The sequence below is a fragment of the Erinaceus europaeus genome, chromosome 13 (assembly GCF_950295315.1).
Source record: "Erinaceus europaeus chromosome 13, mEriEur2.1, whole genome shotgun sequence".
Taxonomy (NCBI): Eukaryota; Metazoa; Chordata; class Mammalia; order Eulipotyphla; family Erinaceidae; genus Erinaceus; species Erinaceus europaeus.
In genome coordinates, this window is record NC_080174.1 from 16,105,863 (window position 1) to 16,122,806 (window position 16,944).

General features: G+C 41.1%; 1 protein-coding gene across 4 annotated transcripts in view; it reads right to left on the reverse strand.

Moving 5' to 3' along the window:
* The window catches only part of SAMD5 (sterile alpha motif domain containing 5), a 446,079-nt gene that overhangs the window by 364,167 nt on the left and 64,968 nt on the right, over nt 1–16,944 (reverse strand). For 3 of the 4 annotated variants that reach the window (XM_060205378.1, XM_060205379.1, XM_060205380.1), the window contains one exon: nt 5,670–6,047. The exons of the other annotated variant lie outside the window; for it this stretch is intronic. In XM_060205378.1, coding sequence (XP_060061361.1) covers nt 6,026–6,047 — 22 coding nt within the window. In that variant the 3' untranslated portion in view covers nt 5,670–6,025. Of the gene's footprint in view, nt 1–5,669; nt 6,048–16,944 lie in introns of those variants that run through there. 4 annotated transcript variants of the gene reach the window in all.

A 16,944-nucleotide genomic window follows, 5' to 3' on the forward strand; every position in this document is an offset into this window, starting at 1 on the left:
ACTTATTCCTTATGTATGGTCTTGGGTATATTCTGGGTTGGGGAGATAGCATAATGGTTATGCAAAAAGACTTTAATGCCTGAGGCTCTGGGGTCCCAGGTTCAGTCCACAGCACCACCATAAGCCAGAGCTGAGCAGTGCTCTGGTATAAAAAAAAAAAAGTAGTAGATAAAATAAAATATTATTTATGCTATTCTTTATTTATTTTGAAATTAAGAAATTGCCCACCTGTCTGAAGATATTTTATACCCAGTTAAAGATTACAAGTCAAAGGCTATATCAACTGCATGTTTTGACCTCTCTTCTAGCTACCTTCCAATGCCCAGGCAAAGGATCTCTACTGCACACTCAAGACTCTTCAGAGAACAATCCAGAAGTGTCCGTTTCACTTTTCTGAAAGGTTCTCCCCTGTCACTGACACATCCGGTTTCTTTTCACATAGAAAAGAGTTCCCAGGTTCCAGATGCTACCATGATGCCAACTGGACTTCCCTGCGCAGACGACTCCACCAATGTGTTCTAGAGCCCCGCTTCCCCAGAAACCCATCCCACTAGGGAAAGAAAGAGGCAAGCCAGGAGTATGGATCGACCAGTCAACACCCATGTTCAGCAAGGAAGCAATTACAGAGGCCAGACCTTCCACCATGACCTTGGATCCAGACTCCCAGAGGGATAAAGAATAGGGAAGCTATCAGGGGAGGGGATGGGATATGGAGTTCTGGTGGTGGGAACTGTGTGGAGTTCTACCCCTCTTATCCTACGGTTTTTGTCAATGTTTCCTTTTTATAAATAAAATTAAAAAAAAAAAAAGAAAGAAAAGAGTTCCCTGACCCACCATCAACTGCTTGAGGTCTTGACTCTTTGGTTCCTAAAGCAGCTGTGAAAGAATTCCCATCCATACTCCTAAGTTGTAAATCAGTCACAAAACAAGAGACAAATGCATATGGGCTGTTCATGAATTTGAATCCAAAGTCATACTTGTGAAACTGCTATACAAGGAGGAATGTTAAGGAGACAGCTTCCTATGGGATTATGTGGCCATTTCCCTCAATTTGAAATCACTGGCCTTGTGAAAATGTATTCTTTAAAAAAAAAAATCCATCAATACACATTTACTGAATGACTACTCTGAGCAATCCCTGAAACATTTTTTTCAATCATACTTCCTAAAAGTAGCAAATGGTTCCTACTTAGGGTGCTGAAGGCAGCAAGAGAGAATTCAGTTTATACTTGAGTCTTCTCAATATTTTTTCAAGTAATTCTTTTTTATATATTCTTTATTTTATTTATTTGTTTATTTTCCCTTTTGTTGCCCTTGTTTTTATCGTTGTTGTGGTTATTATTGTTGTTGTTATTGATGTTGCTGTTGTTGGATAAGACAGAGAGAAGTGGAGAGAGGAGGGGAGACAAGAGACTGAGAGAGAAAGATAGAAACCTGCAGACCTGCTTCACTGCTTGTGAAGCGACCTCCCTGCAGGAGCCTGGAACCGGGATCCTTGCACCAGTCCTTGCATTTTGAGCCATGTGTGATTATCCTGCTGCACAACGGTCCGGCCCCCTCAAGTAATTCTTTTAGGTAAGATAAAAGAAAGAAAATAACTGAGGAGGTAAGATGGAAGGAAAAAAGAATAGAACTTGCTCTTTGCAAAGTACTGCACCAAGAACTCTGGGCCTATGTCTGGAGAACTCTTCAGCCTTTTCAGAACTACAGAAGATAGCTCACTTGGATAGTGTGCTGCTTTGTCAAGTGCGTGACCCAGGTTTGAACTCAGCCCCCACTGATCTGAAGGACTCTTCAGTCTGAAGACTCTTTCACACTCTCTCTCTGCCTTTCTGCTTTCTCTCTCTAGGAAAAAAAAAAGTATCTATAGGAGGCACCTACATTTCCCAAATTATGAACAAGGGGGAAAAAGTATTAATGAGTTGAATGTTTTATTTAATAACTGGTCAAAATAATACCTCATGCTGCATGACAGCTTAGATTTCTAATAGATAAAACTGCAGAGAAATGTGCTTAGTGGGCCACAGAATTTGAACTAAGACCTAAAGAACTCCAACACAAAAAAATCAATGGTTGGGAGTCAGGCTGTAGTGCAGCAGGTTAAGCGCAGGTGGCGCAAAGCACAAGGACCGGCATAAAGATCCCGATTCGAACCCCAGCTCCCCACCTGCAGGGGAGTCGCTTCACAGGCGGTGAAACAGGTCTGCAGGTGTCTATCTTTCTCTCCTCCTCTCTGTCTTCCCCTCCTCTCTCCATTTCTCTCTGTCCTATCCAACAACAACAACAACAATAATAACTACAACAATAAAACAACAAGGGCAACAAAAGGGAATAAATAAATAAAATAAATATTTAAAAACATTTTTTAAAAATCAATGGTTATTATTTGTGTTATCTCACAACCACAAGATGCTGTCCATTTCTCTCAACTGAAAAAAAAAATGTTTGAGTATTGCTATTCTTTGCTGCTAGAAATACTCTGTGAGGAAAGGGTCCTTAAAAGTTTGCCTGCCATATGCCAAGAAATATTTTATTCACATCTGTCCAGCTTGTGTTGGAAGCTGGATCAGTGGGCCCAGTGCTTTCCAGAGTACAAGTTCTTCCTTCCCTTTTACATCCTCAGTTATTTCCTTTCTTTCATCTTATATGTGGATAAAATATTTTCTCATCACCTCAAATTTTTAAGTTAAATGGGGGGGAAGGTTATAATCCTCCAAACTCTTCAACATTGTAAAGTATGGGTTTGTAATTAATCTCTGTGGATGTTACAGCAAGTGTGAATCAAGATACTTCTTTAGTTTTATTTTATTTTTTTATTGTATCAGTTTTGGATATATACAACTTGAGTCAGTATTCCTAGATACTGAGTAAAGATCAACACAATATGTCAAGTTAGCATCTGTCCCCATAGTTTGTTACAAAAAGTCTATCCTCTGTGAAGAGACCTCTTAGCACTTTTTCAAATAAGCAAGGCAGTATTGTCAGAAGCCCTTTGTGAAATCCTCTTTTGACAATATATTCAGCTATTTCCCCTACCCCCAAAAAAGAAGTTCCAGCTTATCACAAATACTTAGATAAAAGACAAACATGCATTGTGAGGAAAATTTTTTAAAAAAGCTTTTTATGGTATAAACTCATGGTAAAACTCCTTTTTCTTATACAATCTTATCTCATCTTGATGTAATAAAAGAAATCAATAGGCATCGTTCACTGACTCTGCTGATTTCAAAGCGGACCCCACTCTAACTTTAAGGAAGAATTTTTAAAAACCCACCACCTACTGCACTGCACTATTTTATATGATGACTCTTAACTTGGGAAGAAGACTGAAAATGTCAAATTCCAATAGCAGGCACATAGAAATTGAGCAAGATAATTGAAGTTGGACATTAAGGAAGTAGAAAATAAAGCAAGATATACTCCCCCCCCCCCCCCCGCCACTGATTGCAGTAGATTGCATCATAATGTCTGCTGAGAAAATAAGGATTTTTCAGATATCAGGATCCTTTCAGGAAGTAGTTCAAATGCAGGTAAATCAACATCTATGAATGAAATCTGCTACAGATGCTGCATCTGGAGATGAGGGCTCAAACAGAAAGCCAGTTATCATCACAGCAAATTACATGTGTAATCACTACAGAACCCCCTCCACTCAACAAATTTAATTTGGAAAACTGAAAGGCTCTAGTTTACTTGAAAAAAGAAATAATGAGGGAGTTGGGCGGTAGCACAGTTGAGTTAAGCTCAGGTGGCGCAAAACACAAGAACCAGCATTAAGGATCCCAGTTCGACCTCTCCGGCTCCCCACCTGCAGGGGAGTTGCCTCACAGGCGGTGAAGGCAGGTCTGCAGGTGTCTATCTTTCTCTCCCCCTTTCTGTCTTCCCCTTCTCTCTCCATTTCTCTCTGTCTTATCCAACAACAATGACATTAATAATAGCAACAATAATAACTACAACAATAAAAACAAGGGCAACAAAAGGGAATAAATAAAAATTTTTTAAAATCTTAAGAAAAAAGAAATAATGAAATATTGACTGGAGTATAAACTTTATGAAACCATAAGTAATGTATAGTCTAAAGACTAACTTCCACAGGCCTTTAGAGCTTAATTTCCTTACACGTGTTATTTTAAAAATGAGAAGGATTTTGCCCACTATTTACATTAATATCTAGAAGTAGCTAACTATGCAAATATTACTGTGTTTTTTTAGAGTAGTGTTGTGATAAAATAGCCCTTGGAGACCTTAGTTGCCTACCACTGTCTAAAGATAAGTGTGTACCAAGGAGAAAAGAATGCAGATGTGTTTGGCTTTGAGCATTTCCCACTCTTGAGCGTTGCTATGCCCATGTAATCTTACACTCTGTGTAGCCCGGAGAAGACACTGTAATATAGTATATCTCTCAGAAGCTTCTTGACCCAAAGTCTTAGAACATTTCTCTAGCTTCTTGGATCCCTTCCCATCCTCTATGGGTCCTATCAATACATCTGCATTTCCAAAGCGGACAAGATTATTGACAACATTCAAAGGTATGAATTGAAGGAATGAGAATTCCAACTTCATCTTAATCTCCTCCTGTCATTTTGCACTAACTGACTTTAAGGGGGTTGTAGCTATACAAAGTTTTCAGTGATTCCTTCACATCTGCCACTTCTATGCTCTCATAGGTCTAAGGTGAGAAATCTGGGGCAAATGCTATAAACTGACAAAAGGGCTCTTGGCCTATGAATGTCAGCAGATGATCTCACCAATGCATCCTGGAATCTCACCTCCCCAGAGCCCTACCCTACTAGGGAAACAGAAACAAGCTGGGGGTAATGGATAGGCCTGCCAATGCCCATGTCCATGTCCAGCACAGAAGCAATTACAGAAGCCAGGCCTCCCACCTTCTGTACTCCATGAAGAATTTTGGTCCATATTCTCAGAGCGATAAAAAATAGAGAAGTTTCGGGGGGCAGGTGGTGGCACACCTGGTTGAACGCACAAATTACAATGCACAAGGACCTAGGTTCGAGCCTCCGGTCCCCACCTGCAGGGGGGAAGCTTTGTGAGTGGTCAGGCAGTGCTGCAGGTGTCTCTCTGTCTCTCTCCCTCTCTATCTCCCCCTTCCCTCTCAATTTCTCATGGTCTCCATCCAATAAGTAAATAAAGATAATAAATTTTTTTTTAAAAAATAGGGAAGTTTCTAATGCAGGAGATGGGATACAGAACTCTAGTGGTGGGAACTGTATGGAATTATATACCCCTCTTATCTTATAATCTTATTAATCATTATTAAATCACTAGTAAAAAATTTTCAATGGCATAGATATTGATCTAAATGCTAAACTCCAGCCAGAGGGAGATTTAGAAAGAGCGTCAGGAAAAGATTATCTTCCCTTGGTGATATACCTTACTGTGTCTGCTTTAAGATGATCTTTCTATATGAAATAACTACATAAACACCCTAAAATAAGAATGCCTTCCACAAACTATTCTACATAGAATCACATAGAATACCTCAACTGATAAAAACACGGTCTTATGTGAAGTTTTTCTTTTCAAAAGTCATGTGAAAATAACAAAGTTAAGCTACGACTCTCAAGTTAAAGGCTGATTTGGAAACTATAACAGTTTTGACTGATGCCAGATTTTTTTGTACTGCATTTAAAAGTGATATTACATATAAGCCTTAGCTGACCTTTTTATTTTTCATAAAAAAAAAGTCATAGACTAGAAAAGCATTTTCAAATATGCAAAAAGACTGCATTTCCTGACAGTGTGGTCTCTGTATGTGCTGGTTCATTGCCTTTTTTCTAGCTATGGCAAGTTAGTTACCCAGTTGACTAAGTTGATTATTCCAGAATTTGTCCAAGCAAAATGTTAAGCTGATGAGTATTTCCAGGGTCATCCTCCATTTCCCTTTTTGAAAGAAGGGTCTAAATATGCCCTTTTCCAGTCTTCAGGCACCTCATCAGTCCTCCACGGGGTCTCAAAAATGATATCTAGCGGTTCTGTGATGACTTCGGCCAATTCATTAAGTACTCTAGGATGCCAGCCACTGGGACCTGTGGATTTGAACATATCGGGGTTACTGAAATTCTCCTTCATCCACTTTCCCCCTAGTCCATCATGGGTTCCTGCTCCAATTTCCTGCTCCCTTTCCGGCTAGTAAGTACACAGACGTCTGGGAAACAGCTTCAAGTCTCCGCTTTTGATCTATCAACTTTATCCCTGTAACTAATAAATAAAAAATGCAGGGATTCGGGCGGTAGTGCAGCGGGTTAGGCGCACATGGCGCAATGCCCAAGGACCAGCACATGGTTCCCGGTTCAAGCCCTGGGCTCCCCACCTGCAGGGGAGTCGCTTCACAGGCGGTGAAGCAGGTCTGCAGGTGTCTATCTTTCTCTCCCCCTCTCTGTCTTCCCCTCCTCTCTCCATTTCTCTGTCCTATCCAACAACGACAACTTCAATAACAACAATAATAACTACAACAACAATAAAAAACAAGGGCAACAAAAGGGAAAGTAAATAAAAATAAATTAAATAAATAAAAAATGCATTTTGGGGAGTCGGGCTGTAGTGCAGTGGGTTAAGCGCAGGTGGCGCAAAGCACAAGGACCGGCATAAGGATCCCGGTTCGAATCCTGGCTCCCCACCTGCAGGGGAGTCGCTTCACAGGCGGTGTAGCAGGTCTGCAGGTGTCTATCTTTCTCTCCTCCTCTCTGTCTTCCCCTCCTCTCTCCATTTCTCTCTGTCCTATCCAACAACAACAACAACAATAATAACTACAACAATAAAACAACAAGGGCAACAAAAGGGAATAAATAAATAAAATAAATATTTTTTTTAAATGCATTTTGTTTCTCAGGTCTCTGTTTTATTTATTTATTTTTTTAAGATGTGCTTCTTTTTCTAAATCTCTTAATAAGAGGAAAGTTTTAGAAAATGAATTAGAATCTAGGGAAAGGACATAGAATCTGTTTAAGGTTCTGGGTTTGATTTCTTGCACCACATAAAATGGGGGGGTGCTCTGATATCTCTCTCCCCCTCTCTTCCACTCTCTCAATTACAAAAATAAAATTGACTTTAAATTGAAGAAAAGCTAAATGAAAGAAATCTTGTAATAATTTGCCTTCCTAAAGTCTGTCACTCATCCAACTCCTGAGCAACCTTCATAAACAAATAGTAACAGCACCCAAGATGAAATTCTAAAGACTATGTGTCTAATGGTCAGAGGACAGATATCTACTCAACTTGTGTCTGCAGGTGCTGATTCAGAATTCACCTTCCAAAAACAGAAAAAGCAAACAGTCATCTCTAATCATAATCATTTGTATGCAGGAACAGTACATTTTTTTCATAGAGGCATTTAAAAAGCATAGTGCGTGAAAGATGAAGAAGGTTTTTTTACGAAGCCAGGAGCCTAGTGAAATTCTTTTGTTGTGGCATGGTCCCCTGCCTCTGAGTTCTGGGCTCCATCTCACACTAATTATCTCCCAGCTCTGAGAGGTGTTGACCGCTTTAACCCTTTCATTGCCACCATGATGCCTCTGAAATTGAGAGGCGGCAACAGATTACAGTTTGGTGCCCATCTGTCACGGCTCTGTCACGTGCCCAGAATCCCCTGACAGAATGAGAATGGACAAAGAAGTGGCAGGGAAAGACAGTGCAGAGGAAGCATGAGAACACCTGAGTCTCCCATACACTTGACAGCCCAACGGTGCTGCCTGAATACAACTGTTTCCTTGTTGTTGTTGTTGTTGTTGTTTTAATTGGAAAAGGCTGAACCCATTTGGCTTTCTTTGTTCTGTTTTTCTAGTTTATAGTTCCCCAACCTTACCTCCCCTACCAATTAAAAAAAGGGGAGGGAGAAGAAGAAGTCATGTCACAGGCTTCATTAAAAGCCTTTTATTAAAAAAAAAATACTCCTGCACATTTCTCTAGGGTACAACAATTAGTTTTAGCACACGCCGTTCTCACCCTGCTCAAACAGCCACCTGCTGATGACAATATGTTAACTAATAATGTCGTTATTAATTACTTTGGGTAACATCATCTGGAAACTGTAGCTAAAAAGGTAGAAAGGATGACTAGCCAGGCTCAAGAAGATGCAGGGAATCAAGCCATTTCAGACCTTCTTGCCCCCTGTAACTCTAAGTCATGACTTACTACTGATGGACATATTCAAATAATCACTCAAATAAACTCACAGCCAAATCAGAAGCCTCTATCCAAACCAGATTCCTCTTTTATGAGCTGGGAAAGGGAATACAGGATCTAGCTTGACAAAACTAAGCTGTTTTGAAAGGAGTGTGGGAAAAGTTATTTAGGGGAAAGAAACCACCTTAATAGAAAGAGGGCAAAAATTCACTACATAAAATTTTCAAATAAGTGAATGAACCAAAAAAGCATGACACCAAATTAAAAATATACATATTACTTAATTTTTTGTATATCATTTTTTTAATTTTATCTACAAAAAGGAAACCCTGACAAAACCATAGGATAAGAGAGGTAGAACTGGGAGTCGGGCTGTAGCACAGCGGGTTAAGCGCAGGTGGCGCAAAGCACAAGGACCGGCATAAGGATCCCGGTTCGAACCCCGGCTCCCCACCTGCAGGGGAGTCGCTTCACAAGCGGTGAAGCAGGTCTGCAGGTGTCTATCTTTCTCTCCTCCTCTCTGTCTTCCCCTCCTCTCTCCATTTCTCTATGTCCTATCCAAAAACGACAACAACAATAATAACCACAGCAATAAAACAAGGGCAACAAAAGGGAATAAATAAATAAAATAAATATTAAAAAAATAAAATTTAAAAAAAAGAGAGGTACAACTCCATACAATTTCCACCAAAACTCTGTATCCCATATCCTCCCCTGATAGCTTTTCTATTCTTTAACCCTCTGGGAGTATGGACCCAAGGTCATTATGGGATGCAGAAGGTGGAAGGTCTGGCTTCTGTAATTGCTTCCCTGCTGAACATGGGTGTTGACAGGTCGATCCATACTCCCAGCCTGTCTCTCTCTTTCCCTAGTGGGGCAGGGCTCTGGGGAGTTGGAGCTCCAGGACACATTGGTGGGGTGGTCTGTTCAGGGAATACTTACTTTATTGTAATAAGAGATAGAGAGAAAGAGAGAGAGAGACACCAGAACACTGCTCAGCTCTGGCTTATGGTGCTGCTGGGGACTGAATCTGGGACCTCAAAGTCTTACATGTGAGTCTTTCGCAGAACTATTATGCTATTTTCCCTGCCCTGCCTATTGTACTTACTACTTCCACCTGGGGGGCGACTATGACACCAGCATTGGCAAAGGTGAAGTGACAAACAGGAGAGGGACTAGCTCCATGACACTGAGATGAAAAGGAAAATTCTCAGATGTCAACTACATCCACCTGCCAGAGTTTGGACGATACTAGCTACCTTCCAAAGGTCATTGTACTCCAGTATCTTATTCCAATAAAAAATGCCTCCAGACAGGTTACCCTTTTACAAACTAAGACACCACCCAGATTCAAGCCGTATACAGACATGGATCAGCGACACACACATTCCGCATCAAACTAACAGCCTCTGCAACCCCTGTCTTCGGTTCAAGGAAAACAAATCACATTCATTAAACAAGCCCAGCCTTGCAATTTGCTCTCCTTCATACTTTAGGGGAGAGAAAGTGGGAGGGAGGCAGACAAACAGGATTTCCTGCAGTTGGGTCATGGAGGGCTTCAAGATGTGAGCACAGTCACAGGGAACAGCAATTAGCCGAGCACATGTTGATTCATGATGGTAGGAAACATTCGTTGTTAGGAACGCTCCTTCATGCTCGGGCTGCTGACAAGCATTGTGACAGACTGATCCTGCTCCTGATACAGCCCACCCTTCCCGTGGCATGGAAATGAAGAGATTCTCACAGCTCTGAACAGACTTAAAGAGACAGCTGCTGAAAATTATTCTTAGGCTTTAACAACAACAACAAATTGCCAGTCCTGCTTCATTTCAGAAAATTGATCTCTCTTCCCTCCCATTCACCTCTCTCTCTCTCTCTCTCTCTCTCTCTCTCTCTCCCCTCCTCCTTTCTCCCACTAGGGTTATGGCTTGGTATCTGCACAAGTCCACTGCTCCCAGAGGCCTTTTTTTTTTTTTTTTTATAGAGACAGAGAGAAACTGAAATTGAGAGGGAAGTGGGAGAGACATCAAGATAGCTACACTTGCCCCAAGGCAGGTGAGAATCTGAGGCTTGACCTCCGAACATATGCATGCTAATGTGTGCACTCTACTGGGTGCACAACTGCCCAGACTCCTCCAAACACTATTTACATACCCTACCCTCCCACACACACATACACCCAAATTATCTGGCATACTCCTTATAAAGAGCAAAAGAAAAAGCTTTCCTCAGCCCAGCAAGAAAAATAATACTCTATCAGTGGTCCAGGAGGTGGTGCAGTAGATAAGGCATTGGACTCTCAAGCATGAGATTCTGAGTTCAATCCCCGGCAGCACAAGGTCTGGTTCTTTCTCTTTCTCCTATCATTTCTCATGAATAAATAAAAATCTTAAAATTTTTTTTTGAGAATTATCTATCTATAATCTGTTTTTTTAATATACTAGTAGGGTGATGTAAAAATCGTGGGAGGATGGGGGCTGAGAAATAGCACACTCAGTAGAACATGGGCTTGGCCATGGTTGAGGTCCTGGGTTTAACGCCCAGCACCACATTCATGAGTACACCCTGAATAGCCCCATGGGTGGTAGAGCCATGCAGTCTGGACTCTTTTTTTTAATGGGGTGAAGGCACAGGTGATGGTGCATCTGGTTAAGTGCCTACATTACAGTACGCATGCAAGGACCTGGGTTCAAGCCCCTGGTCTGCACTTTGCAAGGGAAACGCTTCACAAGTGGTGAAGTAGGGCTGCAGGTGTCTCTCTGTCCCTTTTGCTCTCTCTCTCTCTCTCCCCTCCCCACTTCTCTCTGTTTCTAGCTAATAAATATTTATTTATTTATTTTTTGTTTATAAAGGGCACAAAGTAAGAGTTTTATTATTATTATTATTTTTACTACCAGGGTTACTGCTGGAGCTTGATGCCTATGTCTCCACTGTTCCTGTTAGCTCTTTTTTTTTTTATTTCTTTATTGGGGGAATCAATGTTTTACAGTAAATACTATAGTTTTTTTTTACAGTAATAGTTTGTCCATTCATAACATTTCTCAGGTTTCCACATAACAACACAACCTCCACTAGGTCCTCTCTCATCCTTTTCCAGGACCTGTACTCGCCCCGCTCCCACCACCCACCCCAGAGCCTTTTACTTTGGTACAATACACCAACTCCAAAAGGGATCCTTTTTTTTTTTAATCTCTCTTTTCCTCTCAATTATTTTGAATGCACGAGGCCCTAGGTTCATTCCCTAATGCACTAGGGAAAAAAAATCATGAGGGGCCAAGTGGGGGCTCACTCAGCAGGACACAGATTGCCATGCAAGAGGACATGGGCGCAAGTCCCAAGCCCCAACTGCTAGGGGAATAGCTTCATAAATATTGGAGTAATGCTGCAGATGTCTCCCTTTCTATCACTCTTTCCCCACTTCTGTCACTCATACTCTATTAGAACAAAAGAAAAAAAGTGACTTCTAGAAGCAGTGAAGCCATGCAGGCACTGAGCCCCAGCAGTAACCCTAGAGACAAAAAAAAAAAAAAAAAAGAAAAAAAAGAAGTCATGAGAGGAAGAGGCATGAAATTACAGCTGCTAAACACATACAGCCTTGTAAATCAATGTTTCATCCATTAAAAATGTACCCTTCTTATCCTATGGTCTTGTTGATATTTTTTATTTTATAAATAAATTTTAAAAAGAAAAAATATATATATATGTGCCCACCTGCGGGGGGGGGGCACTTCACAGGCAGTGAAGCAGGTCTGCAGGTGTCTATGTTTATCTTCCCCTCTCTGTCTTCCCCTCCTCTCTCCATTTCTCTTTGTCCTATCCCAACAACAGCTATAACAATAATAACAACTACAACAAGGGCAAAAAAAAGAAAAAGAAAAAAATATATATATGTATGTATGTGTGAAGTGGCAATCAGCAACAAATAGCTAATTAAATTTATATTTATTAGTCCTCCTGAAGTTTTTATATTTTTAAAGGCAGAATTTGTAAACAGAAAAAAAAAAGTCTGCAATTCTGATAGTGTGCCAATTTACCAAGTCACAATTCTCAACCTGCAGGGAAGTAACACTAAAAGGTTTCTGCTCCAACTGCCACACCACCAACTTTAAACTCACTCTCAAACCTAGAGGACCCAGAAAAACCTAGTCTCAGGCCTGCACTATGACTTTCTCAACTCTGACTCATGTCAGTCTGGGGTTGGGCGGGACGGGGGTCCTGAAGAGACTCCCTCTCTTCTCACAAATGGCTGAGAGTTCTCCGAATCCATATCAGTTTCCATGAGAGAAACAGGGAGGGGCAGAACTAGTTGCTTAATGACTAGACAAACCATTATCCTGTGGTTAAAAATTAAGATTTATGAGATTAATTTTTCCTCAGTTGATTACTCTGATTTTCTTATCCAACTTTAAGGCTGTTGCTCTTTTTAGATTGTGAGTTTCCCTGTAATTAAAGGCAATCAGAGTTACATGCAGGAGAAACCATTTAGAAGTTCTTTCTCTATTGTGATACCATACTCAACCCACTGCAGATGTAAAATCAACTGACAGAAAATTTTCCACATTTCACTGCTGGGATAAAGAAAAAAAATATTGGGGTGGTGGCACCCCTAGTTGAGCACACATGTTACAGTATGCGAGGACCCGGGTTTGAGCTCCCAGTCCCCACCTGCAGAGGGACAGCGTCACAAGTGGTGAAGCAGGGCTGCAGGTGTCTCTCTGTCTCTATCCCTACCTCCTCATTTTTCCATTTCTGGCTATCTCTATCAAATAAAGATGATTTAAAAAATTAATAAAAGGAAATATATTAAAAGCAAGGGTCAGGACACTGCTCTTCTGGTAATGTCCAAGTTTTGCCATTCACTAAGTCCCAGGTTCAAGCCCCATCAACAAATTGGAGCACTGCTCCATCTCTCTACCACTTCTTCACCTCCTCTCTATGTTGCCTTCTTTTCCTCTCTGTTTCTGTCTGAAATGAAAAAGCACGAGAAACTGTGGTGCGGTAGTGACACATTCAGTACCGTACACACATTGCCTGGATTAAGGCCCCTGGTCTCATGGAAAAGAAAGTTCCCCAAGTAGCGGAGCAATGCTGCAGATGGCTTTCCTTCTCTCTGTCTCCCTTTCTACCTCTGTCTCTTGATGTCTATCAAATAAACTGCAAGAATAAGTTTTAGGGAGTCAGGCGGTAGGGCAGCGGGTAAAGAGCACATGGTGACAAGTGCAAGGACCGGCATAAGGATCCCGGTTTGAGCCCACAGCTCCCCACCTGCAGGGGAGTCACTTCACAAGCGATGAAACAGGTCTGCAGGTGTCTATCTTTCTCTCCCCTACTCTGTCTTCCCTTCTCTCTACATTTCTCTCTATCCTAACCAACAACGATGACATCAATAACAACAATAACTACAACAACAATAAAAAACAACAAGGGCAACAAAAGGGAAAATAAATAAATAAATATCAAAAAAATATAAAAGGTAAAAAAAAAAAGAATTTTTAATAGAACGAAAAATGTGGCCTGGAACAGTAGAACTGTGCATGCATGAGGCTCCAGTGTAATAATAAATATAAATATATATATTTGTTAAATGTACATTAAAAGCCCATGCAACTTCCTTACAATGAAGGAGAACGCCTCATAAGAACAAATCAAGAGTGGCTAGGCTGTGGCACACCCAACTGAGTGCACACATTACCATGCACAAGGACATGGGTTCAAGCTCCCATCCACTCCCTACCTGCAGGGGCGGAGGTGGGGAAGGCACTTCACAAGTGGTGAAGCAGGTCTGCAAGTGTCTATCTTTCTCTCTCCCTCCCCTCTCAATTTCTCTCTATCCTATCAAATAGAATGGAATTGAAAGAAACGAAACAAAAATGGAAAACATATGGGGAACAGTGGATATGTAGTGCTGGCATCGAGTCCCAGCAATAACCATGGTAGAAAGAAAAAGAAAGAAAAAAGAAAGAAGAAAAAGAAGAGAGTATTGACCTATGGTCAACAAGATAGTTCACTTGGGAAGGTACCTTCTCACCCATCTGACTTACAAGAGGGTATGATTCTATATCCACAAGGGTACAATTCTATATCCACAAGGGTCCAGTTCTATATTCACGAGGGTACAATTCTATATCCACGAGGGTACAATTCTATATCCACGAGGGTACAATTCTATATCCACGAGGGTACAATTCTATATCCACGAGGGTACAATTCTATATTCACGAGGGTCCAGTTCTATATTCACGAGGGTACAATTCTACATTCTCCCATGATCGGTGTTAGTACATCTCACCCTCCACCACACTGAATCCTGCTCCATCATGGGAACTTAGATCCCCTCTGCTGCCTGGAGGCATCTCTCTCTCCCCTCTTCTGAGTCCCCCAGGTCTGCTACAATAGATGACAGTTTCTGGAGCTCTCATCCTGTTTTGTTTTTACTTTGCTTCTTAAATTTCATCTTTGAGTGAAATCAGAAAGTACTATTTTACACTTTATACCCGTGGGCACAGAAAAAAATAATAATAATGTCCCATGCTTTTACCACTGCTTGACGGAATCATCATCCATATCATAATCTTGACCCTTAATTTCTTGCCAAATTCAAGTCCTAGTAGGAATTTCAGTCTAACAAGTCAGATCAGAGGGTTTCCTTTGCCTACACAGTAGGGGACAAATTAGCAATCTATGTTCACTCAACCCATATGCACTTTTTTAAATTTTTATTTATAAAATGGAAACACTGACAAAGCCATATGATAAGAGGGGTACAAGTCCCACCATCAGAACTCCATATCCCATCCCCTCCCCTGACAGCTTTTCTATTCTTTAGACCTCTGGGAGTATGGGCCCAAGGTCATTATGGGGTGCAGAAGGTGGAAGGTCCCCAGATGCATCTTAACAGTCATCTTTCAGTTCCTCAGTGGGCCTATATGGGTTGCTTCTCTCAGCTTCTGCACTGGAGAATGTCACCACTGCCTCCTAGACCTCAACATAATGGAGGATGGAAAGTTGTAGGCTACTAGCTGGCATGTATGTCCCTTTTCTGTTGAAGGTGCTTTATAAGATGCTACCTAAAGGAATCTATGGATCAGGAAATGTATGTCTACTCCAGAACGAGCCACATATATTTTTCTTTTTTAAACTTTAATCACAAATATCCAAATTGTGTGTGTGTAAGGGGTGCATGTTGTGTGTGTGTGTGTGTGTGTGTGTGTGTGTGTGTGTGTATGTGTTCTACAGAGCCAGAATTCAGCTCAACAGGTAAAAAAAAAAAAAAAAAAAAAAAAAAGTCTGCCCATGCCCTGGGTTCAATCCCCAGCACCACATGGGAGCATTCAAGGTAACCAACAATGAACTCCATGGAGGAGAAACATCTTTCTTCCTCTTTCTCCTGTTTCACTCTTTCTCTGTCGCCTCTCTCTAAAGCTACAAAATACAATAAATCAAGTCAAGGGGGTATCAAGCATTTTTAAGGCCCTCAGTCATTCCTTGGTGCTGCATAAAAGTTTTAAAAATGAGGGCTGGAGAGAAAGTATAACAATTCTTCAAAATACTTTCATGCCTGAGACTCTGAGGTCCCTGGTTCAATCCCCAGCACCACCATAAACCAGAGCTGAGCTGTGCTCTGGTATCTATCCTACTTATCTACCTATCTCTCAATAAAATAAAATAAAATGTTTGTTTAAATTAAATAAATTAATAATTAAATTTTTCTAGACAACTGTTTTCATCAGTAGTATTTCCTCAAAAGTGTTAATTTACTAGGACAAACTAAGCAGGTTATAATACACTCCATTCCTTGTCTCTACCTCCACTGAACCCACATGAGTACTAAGTGCCCCTTAGGATTTATCTGCAGATTTTAAGAGAATGTAACATATACCAGTGAGGTTGTACACTTTCTTCCCTGTTCATTATTCAGAAAAGACTACGGAAAAAGTTTAGAGGTCAAAAAGCAAAAGTCATTTTTGTTTATGCTTTCCTCAGGGAATTACTGACTTTTTACAATGAAATGGCTGTAAATGTTATCAGTTTCTTTAAAGACCTTTGTTATGCCCATTACCAAATTTCTGAATTATCTGGAAAACTGAATTCTCACACACCAAGAACCCATGAGCTGTGGCATTCAAAGGTCCAGACTTGCATAAGGTCCAGACTTGCATACTGAGATAACGCCATGCCTTATCTCCACCAGGAAGAAATTAACTAGGGTAACAGTTGGGAATTCTGTCGGCCCTTTCAATAATCTTATAATAATTAACAGCTGGTCAGGATGTGCAGCTGGGCTCCCTACTCTTTCAAGAGGTTTAACAGTACAGAGAAAGATGCAAGTAACAGCTGGAAGAAGCAGTGTTTCAAGGATATAAAAGGGGAGGTGGGCAGCAGAGGCACACTTGGTTGAGCAGACACATTACCAAGCTCAGGGACCTGGGTTCAATCATCACTCTCTCCCTGTGGGTGTGTGGGGGGGGGAAGCTTCACAATCACTAAAAGAGAGCTTCAAGTGTCTCTCTGTCTCTCTCCCTATTTTCCCCTTTCATCTAAATCTATTAATCCTATCAAGTGAAAAAAAGGAGAAAATGACCACCAGGAGTGAGTGGTGGATTTATTATGCAGACACCCAGCCCCAGTGAAACAAACCATAGTGGAGAAAAGAAAAAAAAAAGTGGGAGTCGGGTGGTAGCACAGCGGGTTAAGCGCACATGGCGTGAAGCGCAAGGACCAACTTAGGGATCCCAGTTCTAGCCCCTGGCTTCTCACCAGCAGGGAAGTCGCTTCACAGGCGGTGAAGCAGGTCTGCAGGTG